The sequence below is a fragment of the Penicillium soppii genome (genome assembly GCF_028829465.1).
Source record: "Penicillium soppii strain IBT 18220 chromosome Unknown utg000003l, whole genome shotgun sequence".
Taxonomy (NCBI): Eukaryota; Fungi; Ascomycota; class Eurotiomycetes; order Eurotiales; family Aspergillaceae; genus Penicillium; species Penicillium soppii.
The window spans coordinates 1174801-1188993 of NW_026643233.1; the positions used below are offsets into that span (position 1 = coordinate 1174801).

At 47.2% G+C, this 14193-nt stretch overlaps 7 protein-coding genes across 7 annotated transcripts; 4 read left to right on the forward strand and 3 right to left on the reverse strand.

Moving 5' to 3' along the window:
• Positions 1–864: 864 nt before the first annotated feature.
• On the forward strand, positions 865–2700 carry N7529_002570 (phosphatase PAP2 family protein; the record flags this gene model as incomplete). Its single annotated transcript, XM_057238098.1, has 5 exons — positions 865–919; positions 1003–1219; positions 1285–2046; positions 2097–2566; positions 2624–2700. 5 exons carry the CDS (start codon positions 865–867, stop codon positions 2698–2700), a joined length of 1581 nt encoding a protein of 526 aa, XP_057100709.1.
• An 817-nt stretch (positions 2701–3517) lies between these two features.
• On the forward strand, positions 3518–4947 carry N7529_002571 (SUMO protease ULP1; the record flags this gene model as incomplete). Its single annotated transcript, XM_057238099.1, has 2 exons — positions 3518–3638; positions 3692–4947. 2 exons carry the CDS (start codon positions 3518–3520, stop codon positions 4945–4947), a joined length of 1377 nt encoding a protein of 458 aa, XP_057100710.1.
• A 703-nt stretch (positions 4948–5650) lies between these two features.
• N7529_002572 (uncharacterized protein) lies at positions 5651–6835 on the reverse strand (the record flags this gene model as incomplete). The annotated part of the gene is made up of 2 exons (XM_057238100.1): positions 5651–6317; positions 6381–6835. 2 exons carry the CDS (start codon positions 6833–6835, stop codon positions 5651–5653), a joined length of 1122 nt encoding a protein of 373 aa, XP_057100711.1.
• A 726-nt stretch (positions 6836–7561) lies between these two features.
• N7529_002573 (glycoside hydrolase family 16 protein) lies at positions 7562–8947 on the reverse strand (the record flags this gene model as incomplete). Its single annotated transcript, XM_057238101.1, has 1 exon — positions 7562–8947. The coding sequence occupies one exon, from the start codon at positions 8945–8947 to the stop codon at positions 7562–7564; it is 1386 nt and encodes a 461-aa protein (XP_057100712.1).
• Positions 8948–9217: 270 nt separating this feature from the next.
• On the reverse strand, positions 9218–10588 carry N7529_002574 (zinc finger HIT domain-containing protein; the record flags this gene model as incomplete). Its single annotated transcript, XM_057238102.1, has 3 exons — positions 9218–9986; positions 10044–10487; positions 10545–10588. The coding sequence occupies 3 exons, from the start codon at positions 10586–10588 to the stop codon at positions 9218–9220; spliced, it is 1257 nt and encodes a 418-aa protein (XP_057100713.1).
• Positions 10589–10980: 392 nt separating this feature from the next.
• On the forward strand, positions 10981–11907 carry N7529_002575 (oxidoreductase, short chain dehydrogenase/reductase family; the record flags this gene model as incomplete). The annotated part of the gene is made up of 4 exons (XM_057238103.1): positions 10981–11028; positions 11105–11400; positions 11462–11762; positions 11818–11907. The coding sequence occupies 4 exons, from the start codon at positions 10981–10983 to the stop codon at positions 11905–11907; spliced, it is 735 nt and encodes a 244-aa protein (XP_057100714.1).
• Positions 11908–12530: 623 nt separating this feature from the next.
• N7529_002576 (putative endo-1,3(4)-beta-glucanase) lies at positions 12531–13805 on the forward strand (the record flags this gene model as incomplete). The annotated part of the gene is made up of 1 exon (XM_057238104.1): positions 12531–13805. The coding sequence occupies one exon, from the start codon at positions 12531–12533 to the stop codon at positions 13803–13805; it is 1275 nt and encodes a 424-aa protein (XP_057100715.1).
• Between the last annotated feature and the right edge of the window lie 388 nt (positions 13806–14193).

A 14193-nucleotide genomic window follows, 5' to 3' on the forward strand; every position in this document is an offset into this window, starting at 1 on the left:
ATCCTATTATAACACACCAAAGCATCTAGCACCTGAGTGAGGGCATATGGGAGACCTTTGTCTGTTTGCTTCTCACGCCGCGCCAGATCACATTATTACGACCTCGGGAGAGGAATGGGGAAGTGCTTAGCCAATTTCATATTAGTAGGTTTTATCATATGCTGATAGGGATATTTACAATGCAATGGGTTCATTGTGTACATTGGTGATTGTTTTAGATCCCCTATAGCCTTTAGTATCAACATCAGCATTAAGCATTCAGTGTGCTATAATGTCTGCCTCTATATACCTAGGTATGTCCCACATTTTTGCCATTTAGGTACTTCTCTCTGCCCATAGGACATCGGTTGGGTGATATATTTAGCTAGACATCGAACATTAAGTAAAGAGTAAGCAACTATAGAACATGTTATACCTTTATCATAGTATGAAAGCAGCCCAGCATGTCGCCGACTGATTTCCTATTTATAACCTCTCTGTGGAAAAAACAGGCCACTGCACTCATTGTATCGAAACTCAAACTTCTCATTGGTCTAATCTAACTATAGTAGTCTCGCCTATGTGTAGTCATTGGCATCTATATAGAACGTTTTTGATTTGATGGCCTGGGTAGTCCTGGCGGTGTGCTGACTAAGATCTGTATTCCGGCCCCAGGCATCAGGGGTCTGAACCGCGGATGATCTCGTCAACTTTGAATGGCCATTTTTGAACTTATATCATTCCCTTATGCAATCCAACTTTCATTCGCTCCTTATGTTCTGAAACCTATAAAATTCAACTCCTCAAACTGATCGGCAGGCAGCGGCCTGTCTATCTATGGAATAAATCCGATTGCGGCACAGTCTGGATCGATAACACTACACGATGGGCTTGAGCAAAACGGACCAGCCCGATGCTGGCTTGAAGAGCTTGAATCATTGTATGCGACTTGTCTTGTCCCTGCTTGGTTATTCGTGGCTTATTCTCTGCATGTCCGCTGACCACCGCGCGTTCGCGACATAGACTCGAATCGATTGCCCCTCTGGCGGTATTGGCCCCGACAAAAGCTCATCCCATTGATTCGATATGAAACCCCGTACCTAGCTTGGGTGCAGGAGAAAGTGCGCACACCAACTCTCGATTCTTACTTTGCTTTCACCGCGAACCTCGGCACTCATACTTTCTTCATGGTCTTCTTGCCTTTCCTCTTCTGGTGCGGTTCTCCGAGCATGGGTCGTGCGTATGTGTTCTTTTTTGAAATGGAATTGGGAGTCGCAGTTTGTGGCTGACAGCAATTGCGCGCAGATTGGTACACATTTTGGCTTCGGGCGTCTTTTGGAGTGGTTTCCTAAAGGACTTGCTATGTCTCCCCCGGCCTCTCTCTCCGCCGCTCCAGCGCATCACCATGTCCGGATCTGCAGCACTCGAATATGGATTTCCTTCGACGCACTCCACAAATGCGGTCTCAGTTGCCGTATATGCTTTGGCTTTGCTCAGCTCACCCGAGTCGACTCTCAGTGCGCAGGTCACGCTCCTTCTCCAAGCTGTCACCTACATCTATGTTGTATCAATCGTGTTGGGTCGACTGTATTGTGGAATGCATGGAATGTTGGACTGCACCGTTGGATGTGCGATGGGCGCGGCAATCGGCCTCGTGCAGTTTAAATATGGACCTGCCATTGAGGAGTTCATCATTTCCGCTTCACCGAAAGATATTTCCCTACTTGCGATACTGATCATAACCCTTGTACGGGTTCATCCTGAGCCAGCCGATGACTGCCCATGTTTCGACGATAGTGTCGCGTTCGCTGGAGTCATGCTGGGCGTCGATGTCTCTTCATGGCATTTTGCTGATATTTGGGATGGATACCCCGCTGGATCGATTCCCTATGACCTCGAGACAATAGGATGGATCAAAACGGTCATACGCTTGGTCTTGGGTGTGTTGTGTATCTTCGCATGGAGAACTGTGATGAAACCGGCTCTCCTGCGCATTCTACCACCTATTTTCCGGACCCTGGAGAAGCTTGGTCTTCTTTTGCCCCGACGCTTTTTCACTACTGCTTCGTAAGTTTTGAGCCTTTGGTAGAGTGCGGCGATAAATCTAACTCGATCAGGAAATACACCACTGTTCCAACTAACTTGAAGGACCACGACGTCCTCCCCAACTTCTCTGATATCCCCAACATCATGGCCACAATGCGCCACCCCCGCCGTCGAGCCATTTCCGTGGGCCCACAATCAGAAGCTGATGCGTATGAGACCCTGGCGTATCGAGAGAAGCGCCGGCGCGAAAGCCAATCCGGAGGCAATCGCGCCTCTCCAGTTGCAGAAGGCGAGAACAAGCCCAACGGAACTTCTGGGTTGTTCAGGAAAAACACAACACTTGATGAATACGAAGGCATGATGGGAAGAGGTAGTCCCAGTTCGTCTGCCTTGGAAGTCAACTCCAACGAGCCAACAACGCCCTTTCCCTCCCTTGACTTTGAGGCTGGGAAGCGGGATGAGAAAGAAGTTTTCTCTCAGATCAAGAAACCTCGCGTGCGGTACGACGTCGAGGTTGTGACCAAGCTGGTTGTCTATGCTGGTATGCGCTCGCCCTATTTGTTTTTTCACATGACAACATTTGTTGATTTCAACATAGGTATCCCGTGGATTGTTATCGAAGTCGCACCCCTTTTGTTTGACTTCATTGGCCTTGGAGTCCCTCGTGGCGTATGAGTATATTGATACACCTCCGACTCACCTCTTGCCTTTCTTTCATCATCCCAACACATTCCGCCTGCTTCCAACTCAGCGGGCTGTCTGAAACAAGTCACCTCTGTGACATCATTTACGTTATCCATGTACATAAGCATTGAAAGCGGTATCAATATGTGTATCCTCGGTCTGCTACACCGTCATTTACAGAGTGCAGGGCCGTCCACAATGACTGCTAAACGGAAAATAATGAATGGCGAAAGCCAAAAGTCTCATAAAAATCGAGCATGTAAAAGTTTATCTAGAGCACCAAAGCAATGTCTTCTGTTCATCAAGCCTTTTCTTTGTTTTAAAAGGTTGTTTCACGCGATGGCTGGTTATAGCTATGGAAAACCAAAGCACGAATCAGTTGAATCACCGAGAATCTCACAAACAAAAATTAAAGAAAGAATCTTCCAAATTTTGTTTTCCCTCCAAAGAAATCATATTAACCAAATATGTACGGAGTAGTATAGACCAAAAAATTAGATGGGCTGGGAAGTTCTGGGTTAGTAAGCGATCGCGTAGCCCTGGAGCCGAGGAGTTGGAAACATCACCTTTCTACTTTTGATTTGATCAATCATTCAATCTTGAGTTCCCGGATAGCTAGATCCTGTCATGATCAAGGATGGGTTCTGAATTGTCCTTGTTCTTGACACGCTCTTTTTCCTATTATCACACCCTCAACATCCGTTTACCTGCCGCCACCCACTTTGTTTGAAGCGCGTCATCGGACGAGTAGATCGCTCCCACCGAATCTTTTGCTCCCACCTGGAGATTTTCTCAGCGTCGCGTCAACATGGGGTTCTTTCGTTGGCCTCGGTACAAGGGAAGCGCCTCTTCCTCTAAACCCACAAAGCCGTCCCCCCAGATCTCAAATACCTTCGGCCCTCCAAAGCTTCCCATTGACGTCCATGATGGTATGGGCCAACCATTCGCAAATCTCGGTCGCGCATACTTACTTACGGGCCAGAAACAGATTACTCCCAGTTACCAATCCCAGGAGCTTATCCATCAACTCCTCCCGAGTCCCCTAGCCTCAAGCCCATCGATCCTTATGGCGCAACCACCGAGCAAGCAGATACTCTGCTTCAAGAGTGGGAACCCATGGATATAGATATTCGCGCACAACCTGCACTTCTTACGGAACTTGGTATACATCTTCATCCCAGATGGCCGTCACGTCCCCCAATTCCTCCGACCCCCAAGAAGCGCAGTCCATCGCTCAGTCCAGCCAAAGCCTCTGTGCGTCTTCAAGATGATCGCATGGATATTGACGACCCGTGGGTGCAACAAGCGCAAGAATTCGCAAGAACTGCCCATGGGCCCGTATCCGCTGTACGATTGTTCGATCCCATCCCGAAGCCAATTCCACCCAACCGCCTCGCATCGTGGTATGCACCAGCATTTGAGAAGCGAGAGAAGGAAAGACTAGCTCGAGAGCTTGACGGTCAACGTCCATCTCGAGTGGTCCCGCGCGGTCAGCCTGTACGCATGCTTTCACCTGAATGGCTTGCAAGGGTTCAAAACGCCATGCAAAGCAAGAATAACCAGGTCGTTGCCACATCATTATCCGGAGATGATATGTACCAGCGAGATATTGCGACTTGTGTTCGTCCGGGGGCCTGGCTCAATGATGAAATAATCAATTCCTACCTTATGTTGATCATTCACTACCTTCGGCAATCGAATGGAAATCTTGGACCCAATGAGCGGCCGCGCTTCCATTCCTTCAACACCTTTTTCTATTCGACTCTCCGTGATAAAGGATACCAGGGCGTGCGGCGGTGGGCGAGCCGAGCTAAGATCGGTGGCGAAGGCCTACTCAATGTTGATACGGTATTCGTACCTGTTCACGAGGCGAGTCATTGGACTCTCATGCTTGTTCGGCCAGTAGATCGTACCATTGAGTACTTTGACTCCTTGGGCGCCCGTGGCGCTCGCCAAGTGAAGACTATCAAAGAATGGCTCCGCGGGGAACTTGGGCCGAAATACAACGAGAAAGAGTGGACCGTGCTTACTTCTGTTTCCTCGCAACAAGACAATGGAAGCGACTGTGGAGTGTTTCTCCTCACAAATGCCAAAGCAATCGCCATTGGCATTGAGCCAACAGCCTTTGGCCCGGGTCAGACTCCGCTTCTTCGCCGGAAGATTGTCGCCGAGCTCATGAATGGCGGTCTTAGTGGCGATTTCATCCCACAGGACAAAGCAGGTACATTGCTGCTTTGAATCAATACGAAAAAAAAACCATTTATTCAAAATCATCAACACCTCCTTCATCTCTCGATTTGCGCTGTGGCTCTGGGAACATGTCTCTCTTCTATCCGCCTCGTTGCAATGGCGCAATGGGACATTAGCACCAGTCGCATACCTTTGTTTGTCCCGCATACCTCATGCATCCTATCCACCTTTACTCACATCAATCGTCATGATCACGGCGTTCTCGGTCACCATTCCTCATTGTTTTATTTTGGCGCGCAAAGCGAACACACAAGACCAAAAAAGAAGAAACCGGAGCCATAACTTCTATCTTGGTACACTGTTTCTACATGATGTTTTCAATGAATTTGAATGATACCCCACAGTTTCACAACGATGGCGACTCTATTAATGCAAAGAAGAGCCTCCTAGCGGACTGGTCTCATATCTTTGGTGTTTTTGTGCATTTCTTTAGGCGTTTCTTTTCATTGGCCGGTATCCTGAGCTTTCTCGACTGGGGCTTACATGGGAGCAATGTACTTTTATTCTAATGTATTGCGTATGCTCTATTTTCAACTCATTTGATTGACCATTTATCTGATCACTGCATATCGCCACGTCGAGGATATGGAGGTTTTCTTTACCTATTTATCGTAGCTTGGTTGAGTTCTGGGTTCTATTCCAAGATTGTTTATAATCGATTTATTAGTGAAATAAATGTATGTCTGTGACATTAAACAAACATCCAATCCTCGCCCCATTCATATAGGTATTCTATCCACGGCGTGGACCAATTCTCACGATCTCCCCGCGCCCAGATTTCTTTCAACACATGTACTGCATTTCGCACATTGCCAGCTCTCCAGGCTGTCCACAAATGCCCAGTAACCTCCAAGATGGCTTTTCTTTGGTCTTCATTCCTGGCCTCGGCACCAATGACAAAGGCAGGCCACACCAGCGCTTTGAAGAAGGGATCCCCGGGATTGATAGAGCAAAGATGTTGAATAGTTGAATCAAGCAGAGTCTTCACATAAACCGCGGAAAATTGCTCTGCAGTCCACCTAGCCGTAACTTGAGAAACATAGATAGCAATAGCCTCTTTATAGACACAGGCAAAGTGAAACCGGGGCATCATATGCGAAATATTGGAGTTTGCAATTGACCATCTATGAGGCGAGAAACTCCGTAGTTGGGAAGCGACATATGACTTCAACGTAATGCAGTGCTCGTCACTTTCAGGAATGGTGTTGACCAGTGATATCAAGTGGAGAAGCTCTGCGGGACAGCCAACCCATGTCTGGGACTCACAGAGCTTCAAGATATCCATCGTTGACATTGTGGTGAATAATGGCTGATATGGCTGTGAAGGCTTGACGAATGTTGAGCCCAGAATTTCGTAACTGATTGGTTAGCAAAGTTTTTGTCGTAGATTGTAGAGCCTGTGAGAATACAAGGAAACGTACTTGGCGAAAATCATTTCAAAATACTCACAGCCGCTCCAATATGTAGACGTGAAGCCTGCATCGCTGTTTGCTGTTGGGACAAGGGCTGCTTGAACAATTCCCCTCAGAGCAGTTAGGTGATATTTCCATGAATCTCGTCCAGAATCCATGAGCTCAAGCCAGATAAACACTAACATAGAAGCAATTGCTCCGTCGTGATTGCAGACATTGGGGTCCAAGAATTCCTTTCGGAGGTGGTACAATGCTTGCTGTTTGTATAATAATGCATCGTAGAACTCGGGAATAGGTGCAGATACTGTCAAGAACTTTTGTTGAGGAGTAATAGAGGAGTCGATGTCAGGTAATGTATGTTGTCGTTGGGCTTTGTGCAAAGCGGCAACCGAAATTATGGTATGAAGAAGCCCGGCACTTGCTGGAATCAGACGCATGAATTCCTTGAACGGGTTTGTTGGCATAGTTTGGAACAGCGTACTCTCTGCAGAGCAATGTTGATCAACTAAATGCAATTTTAGTACACCAAGATATGTCGATCCAGCGCATGAATAGTGCTTACAATAGGTTATGTAGCTTCGCTTGGTTGGAGAAAGGTCCTGAACTGCGGGATCAACAAGAAACCTCCCAATCGATAGACCATTGTGAACGTTTGGCACAGTTTTGCCCATCAATTTACCTCGACTAGCCACGCTATTGGTCCATCTTAAGGGTTTTTCGGTGGCGTAACCTTGACAGGTGTGCCCTGAGTTTAAACATTTGTGGCATATAGGGAGTAGTCGATCACACTTCACACGACGACGACGGCATGTCCAACATGAATCAGAGGCATGATCTACTACTTCCGACATGGCAAGATGTTGACCGAAACTGATTGTCAAGCTGAAAATCTGTATCTGAATTCATACATCCTGGACTAAACCTTCTTAGGAAGCCAAGGCGCAGGCCCACTTATCCCCCCGCGAATCGGGTCCAGGCTTTGAGTCTATTTTCTCAACAAGTAACTATAAATACATACATGCATGTATATTGTATAGCATCGAGGTTATATGACTTCATTCATTCAATATGTGCAGGACTTAGCATACAGAATAGTCGTGCATAGCCAAAAGTCTTTCAAAAGACAAATAAAAGAATAACCAGTTGATAAGAATAAAGAAAGAAAGGAAACTTCGGCCAGGAAGTCCACATCAAACCTCATCAATGTTGCAGGGTCTTTGGCAGAATTCAGTTTGATTTCTGTTCAAGAACTTCTGTTTCCTACACTCGCGCCCATCTCTACCCGACTTGCACTTGTCCTGCTGCCAGTCAGGGATAGACGAGTTGTCGTTGTTGATGGTGGTGCCTTTTGGTGGGTGTGGATTTTGCTGGCCACCATGCTTTTGTGAAGCAGGCACATTGGCAAACTTGGAAGCATCCGAGGACCGATTGTAGATTAGTTCGATGTACTCAATACCCATGTAAATACTCTCGCCAATTTTCATGTCGCCCGTCCACAGTCCACCGTCACTCCAAAGATTGAGAACAATCATGCTCTGTAAGCTTGGCACCCGATAGGTTTTAGCATCCAGAATTTGATCGTTCAGGAACCACCGCGAAATATCCGAGAGCCAGTCCAGGCGATGAGTGGCCCATCTTGTCCATGGGATAGGCAAATCAGCTATCGTACTCGCACCGGGGATCACTCGATCATTTTCGAAATCATAATCTGGCTGGTTGGCGTAGTGGACACGATGTGATGGGTCCCGCGTGAGGATCTCGATGTCTGATTCAGATGTTCGGTTATGGTAGGTGAAAATCCCGGCACAAGCTCCGGGCGGCGGGAGGCCCTCATGGAGCGGAATCGCTCGATTATTACTAAGTGTCCCATTGTTCAGATTTCCGGTGGCATGCTGCTGAGGAGCCTGAGGCGACCATTCTCTCCGTTCAGGTGGTTGCGCCATGACAAAGTCGGCAGGTAATAAACGAAGCCGGACACGTAGCGAACAACGGTAGATGTTACGCAGACGAGTTTCTATCTCCGCTGTGGATGTGTAGTCTTCGTGGCGGGTGGTACGTAGAACAAGATACGTTGCCTGGGGATCGTCTTGCTCATAGTCTCTTGTGAAAAAGATGTTGTTCTTCGAGTTGATCATGAGCACCGGGGCTTTAGGTGTGCCTGGGCGTTCCCATGCTTGACTGCTCCAGTCTCTCTCGAAGGAGGTTTTGAAGAAAACCAATGAGGATGGGTCAGGGTATTGTGTGCCATGGGCTCCCGATGACACGTAGTCCTCTTCTTGGTTCTTGGCTTCGTCGCTATCACTCCAATCGTCGTAATCATCCCATTCGTCGCCGACATCCTCCATGGGTTCTGATAGATTGAGATGGGCATGCTTATTCAAATCGACAGCCCGAAAGTCCCACATTTTGTAGTGCTGGAAATATCCGGGATCAGGCCCGGAGACAGTGTAGCAATCGCATCCACGTGGACGTTTCTTGGTCGGTCTTAGCGGTGTTGTTTTATCAACCGAGATTGAGGAGACAACTACGCTGAGGTAGATCACAGCGATCCCGAAGGATGAAATGTCGACTCTCATAGTTGACCGTGTTCTGAATAAAATCTCAACGTTCCAAAGATGATCCAGAGGGAAGTGGATTGAACCTCAAGCGATGGGAAACTTGACGGGAAGTCGCACCGACTGCGCTTTCCCTGTGAAATAGCGGGTTTGTGTACTAAAAAGAACATTTGCCTCAATGTGCAGATTCAATGGAACAGTCCTGCAAGTGAATATTATACATCAAATTATCGTACATTGCTTTGGTGTGTTCAATTGAACATCATATGTCGATATTTCTTCTCATATAGATCATTCCACAGAGCCAGTGTCCGGCACCGGTTCAAATAGGTCCTGTTTCAACACCTCCAAGACTTTACTCTCGTCAACATTTTGAAGATTGATTGAAGAGTCGGGGAATGTTTGAGTTTCAGCTATGACGTTCTCATCATCGCTTGCCGCAGAAGACTGTTGCATTTCTTCCGGTCCAGCTGTTCGAAGATACTCTTCTTCCAGAATAAATGGTGAGTTTTCTCGATCTGCAAGTAGTGTTTCAGCCGGGTCTGGGAGTGCGTAGATTGTAGGAAACTCGAGTACGGTCCGGTTGCGAAGGATGCTTTTCAAGGTTGCAGATTGCAAGAGAGGAGCCAGTACTGGCTTTTTGGTTGTCGTTCGTGGACGGTGAATGTAAAAGAAGAGACCACGGTGGGGGGATATGTTCTGGTTTAGCATTTTATCAGTCCCTTCGGTGCATGTTTCTGCGGATGTCTGTGCCAGTGCTTCCGACGATTGTGGCGCGGAAGGATATGGTGCCTTTGCTTCTGGCACCTTGGTTGCCCCTGCAGCCTGGTCATGGGACACAGCATATGCGGCGTTGTCTGCATCCTTGTTTGCGGTATCTAAACGATCCTTGTTCTCTGACTTGTCGTAAGCCGCCGCAGAAACTGGCTCCTGGTCTTTTGAACGTGGGCAGCATCGGTCGTAAGCTTCAGCTACGGAGCATGTCTCAACAACAGAATTTCGAATGGTTTTCTGGCCATCGGCTGTAATCCACTCCACCGTCCAAGCAAGACACTTATGCCTGCAATGGAAATTCGGTCAGCATAAAATCCCAGCAAGCGATAAAGCTGCAACTTACTTAGGGTGCAACCGCGATCCATTATGCTTGTTTCTTGACATTCCTTTTGGAGCCCGAATGACCTTGACACCACCAGCCTCAGCACCACGCAGAAACCCAGCCTCGCCCTTGGCAAGTCCCTGATTCAGGTGCTTTCTCTTGCGCCCACAAGCTGAACCCTGTTCGCCTTCAGCCCCGTTGTCATCTACTTGAGCACCCCGTGCAAGTTCGATACCGCGGTTGTCGACTTCTCTCTCCGCTCGTTCGAGGGTGCGCTCGATACCAGTGATGAAATTGAAATCGCGGTCAAACGCAGATGCAGTGGCTAGCTCATTGCGCTTCAGGTATGCAGCAGGATCGCGGACCCCAGAGCATTGCGACCAGAGCTTATGACGCCGCGTGCAGGGCAGAGAGCAGGTGCGTATTGAGCAGCGCGGACATCGGTATTTTGGGGGATTGACATGGCTGTAAAACAGGAGTAGTCAGAGTTGTGAACAATGTTTTCAAACCCATTCCACATACCATATGGAGCACAAATCACTCAGTAAAGGGTCTGCATCAGCCATTTTGGTGGGTTAGATTTGATGTTGGAGAGTTGGAAGATTTGAAGCTGGGAATTTTGTTAACTAGTTATCTTATCGATAACGGCCTGAGGCAGAAATATGGAAGTATACATCCATGTGTATATTTCCGAAGTCGGGAATACAATAAAAGGATTATTCATCTGTGCTAATTATTAGGTCAGTCTCTTCATTATGTTCCACGATATCCTTTTCAACAATTGCGGGGATACACACCAATCTCATTATCTGCAGATGATATCATCTGCGGATGCGATGATCAATCCCCCATTGCATTTCTAAGCTTCGGCGTGATTCCAACGCCGATAGTAGTATTTATATCACTCACATCCACTCGAAAATCACAATATTTTCCTTCATTATCTCATAAATAAACAATGGCAACCAAGGCACTCGCAATCATTGCAGGCGTCGGTCCTGGCACGGTATGGTTTTCATCCTGCATGCCTCGCTTGCTGCATTCTATAAAGTTTAGTTGGAGTCCGCTGACGAATAATTCAGGGTGCATCAATTGCTAGGAAGTTTGCAAAGTCATATTCTGTTGTAGTACTTGCTCGAAACCCAAACAATTATGACGCAGTTGTCCAAGAAATCAATTCTAGCGGCGGCCACGCCATTGGCATCAGTGCCGATGTTTCCGATTCGAAGAGTGTGAACGCTGCCTTTGATAAGATTGCTGAGAAATATCCATCTTCCAAGGTTGCTGCTGCTGTCTTTAACCCCGGTGGTGGCTTCGTTCGAAAACCTTTCCTCGAGCTAACGGAAGCGGATTATTCTACTGCACTTGGCTCCCAAGCGTAAGTTCTCTATTGCAAAAGACCGAGTGAAGATTGCTGATTTCAAATGTCTGAAAATTAGACAAGGCGCGTTTAACTTTGCTCAGCGGTCTATTCCTTTGCTTTTGCAAGGACGCGAGTTGTCGGAATATCCACCCACTCTGATTTTCACCGGCGCGACTGCGAGTCTAAAGGGTTCAGCCAACTTCGCTGCATTTGCCTCAGCAAAGTTTGCATTACGCGCATTGGCACAGTCACTGGCTCGTGAGTTTGGACCACAGGGTGTCCACGTCGCCCATACCATCATTGATGGTGTTATCGATATTCCTCGGACCAAAGCGTATGTGTTTGAGCACGAGGATGCGAAATTGAGCCCTGAAGCTGTAAGTCATGCCATTTTTACCCGTTAATTGATCATAATTACTCACTCGTTATAAGATTGCGGACTCATATTGGTATCTGCATACGCAGCCGCGGACTACATTCGCCTTTGAGCTAGATTTGAGGCCTTACATTGAGAAATGGTAAAAATCCATAGTCTTGTAGCAGCAAGATAAGCAATGAAGCTGGTTCTAGTCCACTAATGTTATGCTTTATCATAAGCCATTATTGGTTTTTCTTACTACCATGATGCCGTGTTATTGCTTTATGTTTAGGCGATTAGAATTAAACCGATGTAGCAAATTGATCTGGTTCTTCCAGAAGTCTGTATTAAGACACTACCTAGGTATCAATCAAAGGCCTAGAAAGCGTGGTACTTTGCTAGACCATCCACGTACTTGACTAAGGCTTTTCTTTTTTTACCTTGCCCACCTCTGAATTATCAATATGAGTGTATATCAAGTATTTAAAGTGAGCTAATTTGTAGGTATTTCAGAGAATGTTAAAAGAGTCCTAAAGCAAAAAGGAAAGTAGAAGCTTTATGGAAATAGGACAATAAAGTCATCTTGAAGAGCATGACCAGGCTTTCTAGACAACATATAACTACATGACCTACTAATAGTTACTAATTACACGGTTGGATCGTTTGCCTAATTTCCCAGGCATGGTGATGAGTCATCATACGATGTCATCAGGAGCTGGGACCTCGGGACTCGCATCTGGCAAGGCGGAGCTTTCACCTTACTCAACAAGAGATTACCTGTTACACCATGAGCGCTGATGATGGCTCGCCAAGGGCAGGCCCTTACAGCGATGGAAATTCCTCGACAGACGCCTCCCCCCAGACTCTTCCCGGCCACAACCCCGCGCTCGCAAAATACAACAAGCTCCAACTCAGACCGGATACAGTCGTGAAGCCAGGCTTGTTCATGCTATACTTTGGATTCCTTGGAACCGCAAACTGGAAGAGAAAAGTTGCTGGTATGATCACAACTCGAGTGGAAAACCACTACGTGTTGACAGCACGATCTCCTTCTCAAGAAGAACTCGACGCAATTGTCGAACACGGATCACGAGGGCTTTATCACGCACGAGTCGGACTACCTATAGGCACATTAATGGGAGGTGCATGGACCTACTTTAATGTACGCTCGTCGCCAGCCTGGCCGCGCAATCCAACGCCAATGGCAATCTTGAATTCGATGCGTCAAGCGACTGCTCAGGCCTCTTTAAAGCAAGTTGCTCTTCAGACTACGTTCAGAATGATTTTCGCCACCAGCTTTTGTAGCATTGTATCCAGCATTTATGCGGCCTTCGTCGAAACTAAAAGTACATTGGCCGACCCGCGCCTGGAGAGATTCATCAAAGAAACAGGCAAGCAAAATCCAGAAGATATACGCAAACGCAAGCTACAGGCTGCTTCTGAGCGTCTCCGAATTACGCGCACTGGTGAGCAAGATACTGGCACCCAGATGAAACAGGCGATTGGCCAGCCCGAAGGGTATGTCAGCGGTAGTTACGAGCAGGACCCCAACGATTCATACACATCGCCAAACTCCTACTCGGAATATGACAATTCGCAAACACCCCAGTCTGGCAGCAATTCTAATCCTGATCAATCACGCAAGCCTGTTTCCAACGGCGGTCCAGTCTGGGCACGGGGCAGGGGAACTCAACCTGCGAGCGAACAAAAATCGGCACTAGATTTCTTGGAAGAAGATGACGCAAGTCCCACGGCTCCTGAATACCGGAACACCAACATCGACGGTTCATCAAACGGCAGTGCTTGGGACCGCATTAGACGCCAAAATACAGGAGGACGCTCCCAACCTCCTCAGCAACATGGCGTCTCTCAACCATCACAAAATCCTTATTTGAACTATTCAGAATATTCCCGAAATGATTCCCGAAATGACCAAGAACGGCATGAATCCGAATCACGAAGTGAGAAGGATCAAGCACAGGCGGACTTTGATAAGATGATTGATGCGGAGCGAAATGTTGGCAGCGAACGATCATCTTGGAACCGACGCTGGGGATCTTGAGCATCTACTCGGCTAGCATCAACTGTCTGAGCCGAGTGATGCCTTCAGAACTGTCGGATTTGAAAACGTTAGGTCAATCTATCTTCTACCACTCCCCACTGTAGTTTTAAAACTTATTTTTAGCATTTGAGAAAATAATATCAAACCATCGAAAACCATTGAAAACGTTGTCATTAGCCTTCGCAGGCATATATGTTTATGTATGGAGGGCAGACCCGATACAAAAAAAATTGAGCCAAAAACAAAGACGCCATTAGAAAATTCGCCTTCTACAGTTTCGAAAATTTAACAGAGAGGAAGTGTTTCAGAACCACTGACTCCGAGTTGTGGGTTGTAACAATAGTTGGGGAGGGGGTTGATCGCAGAATGTAGGGTGTTTAACATGAAA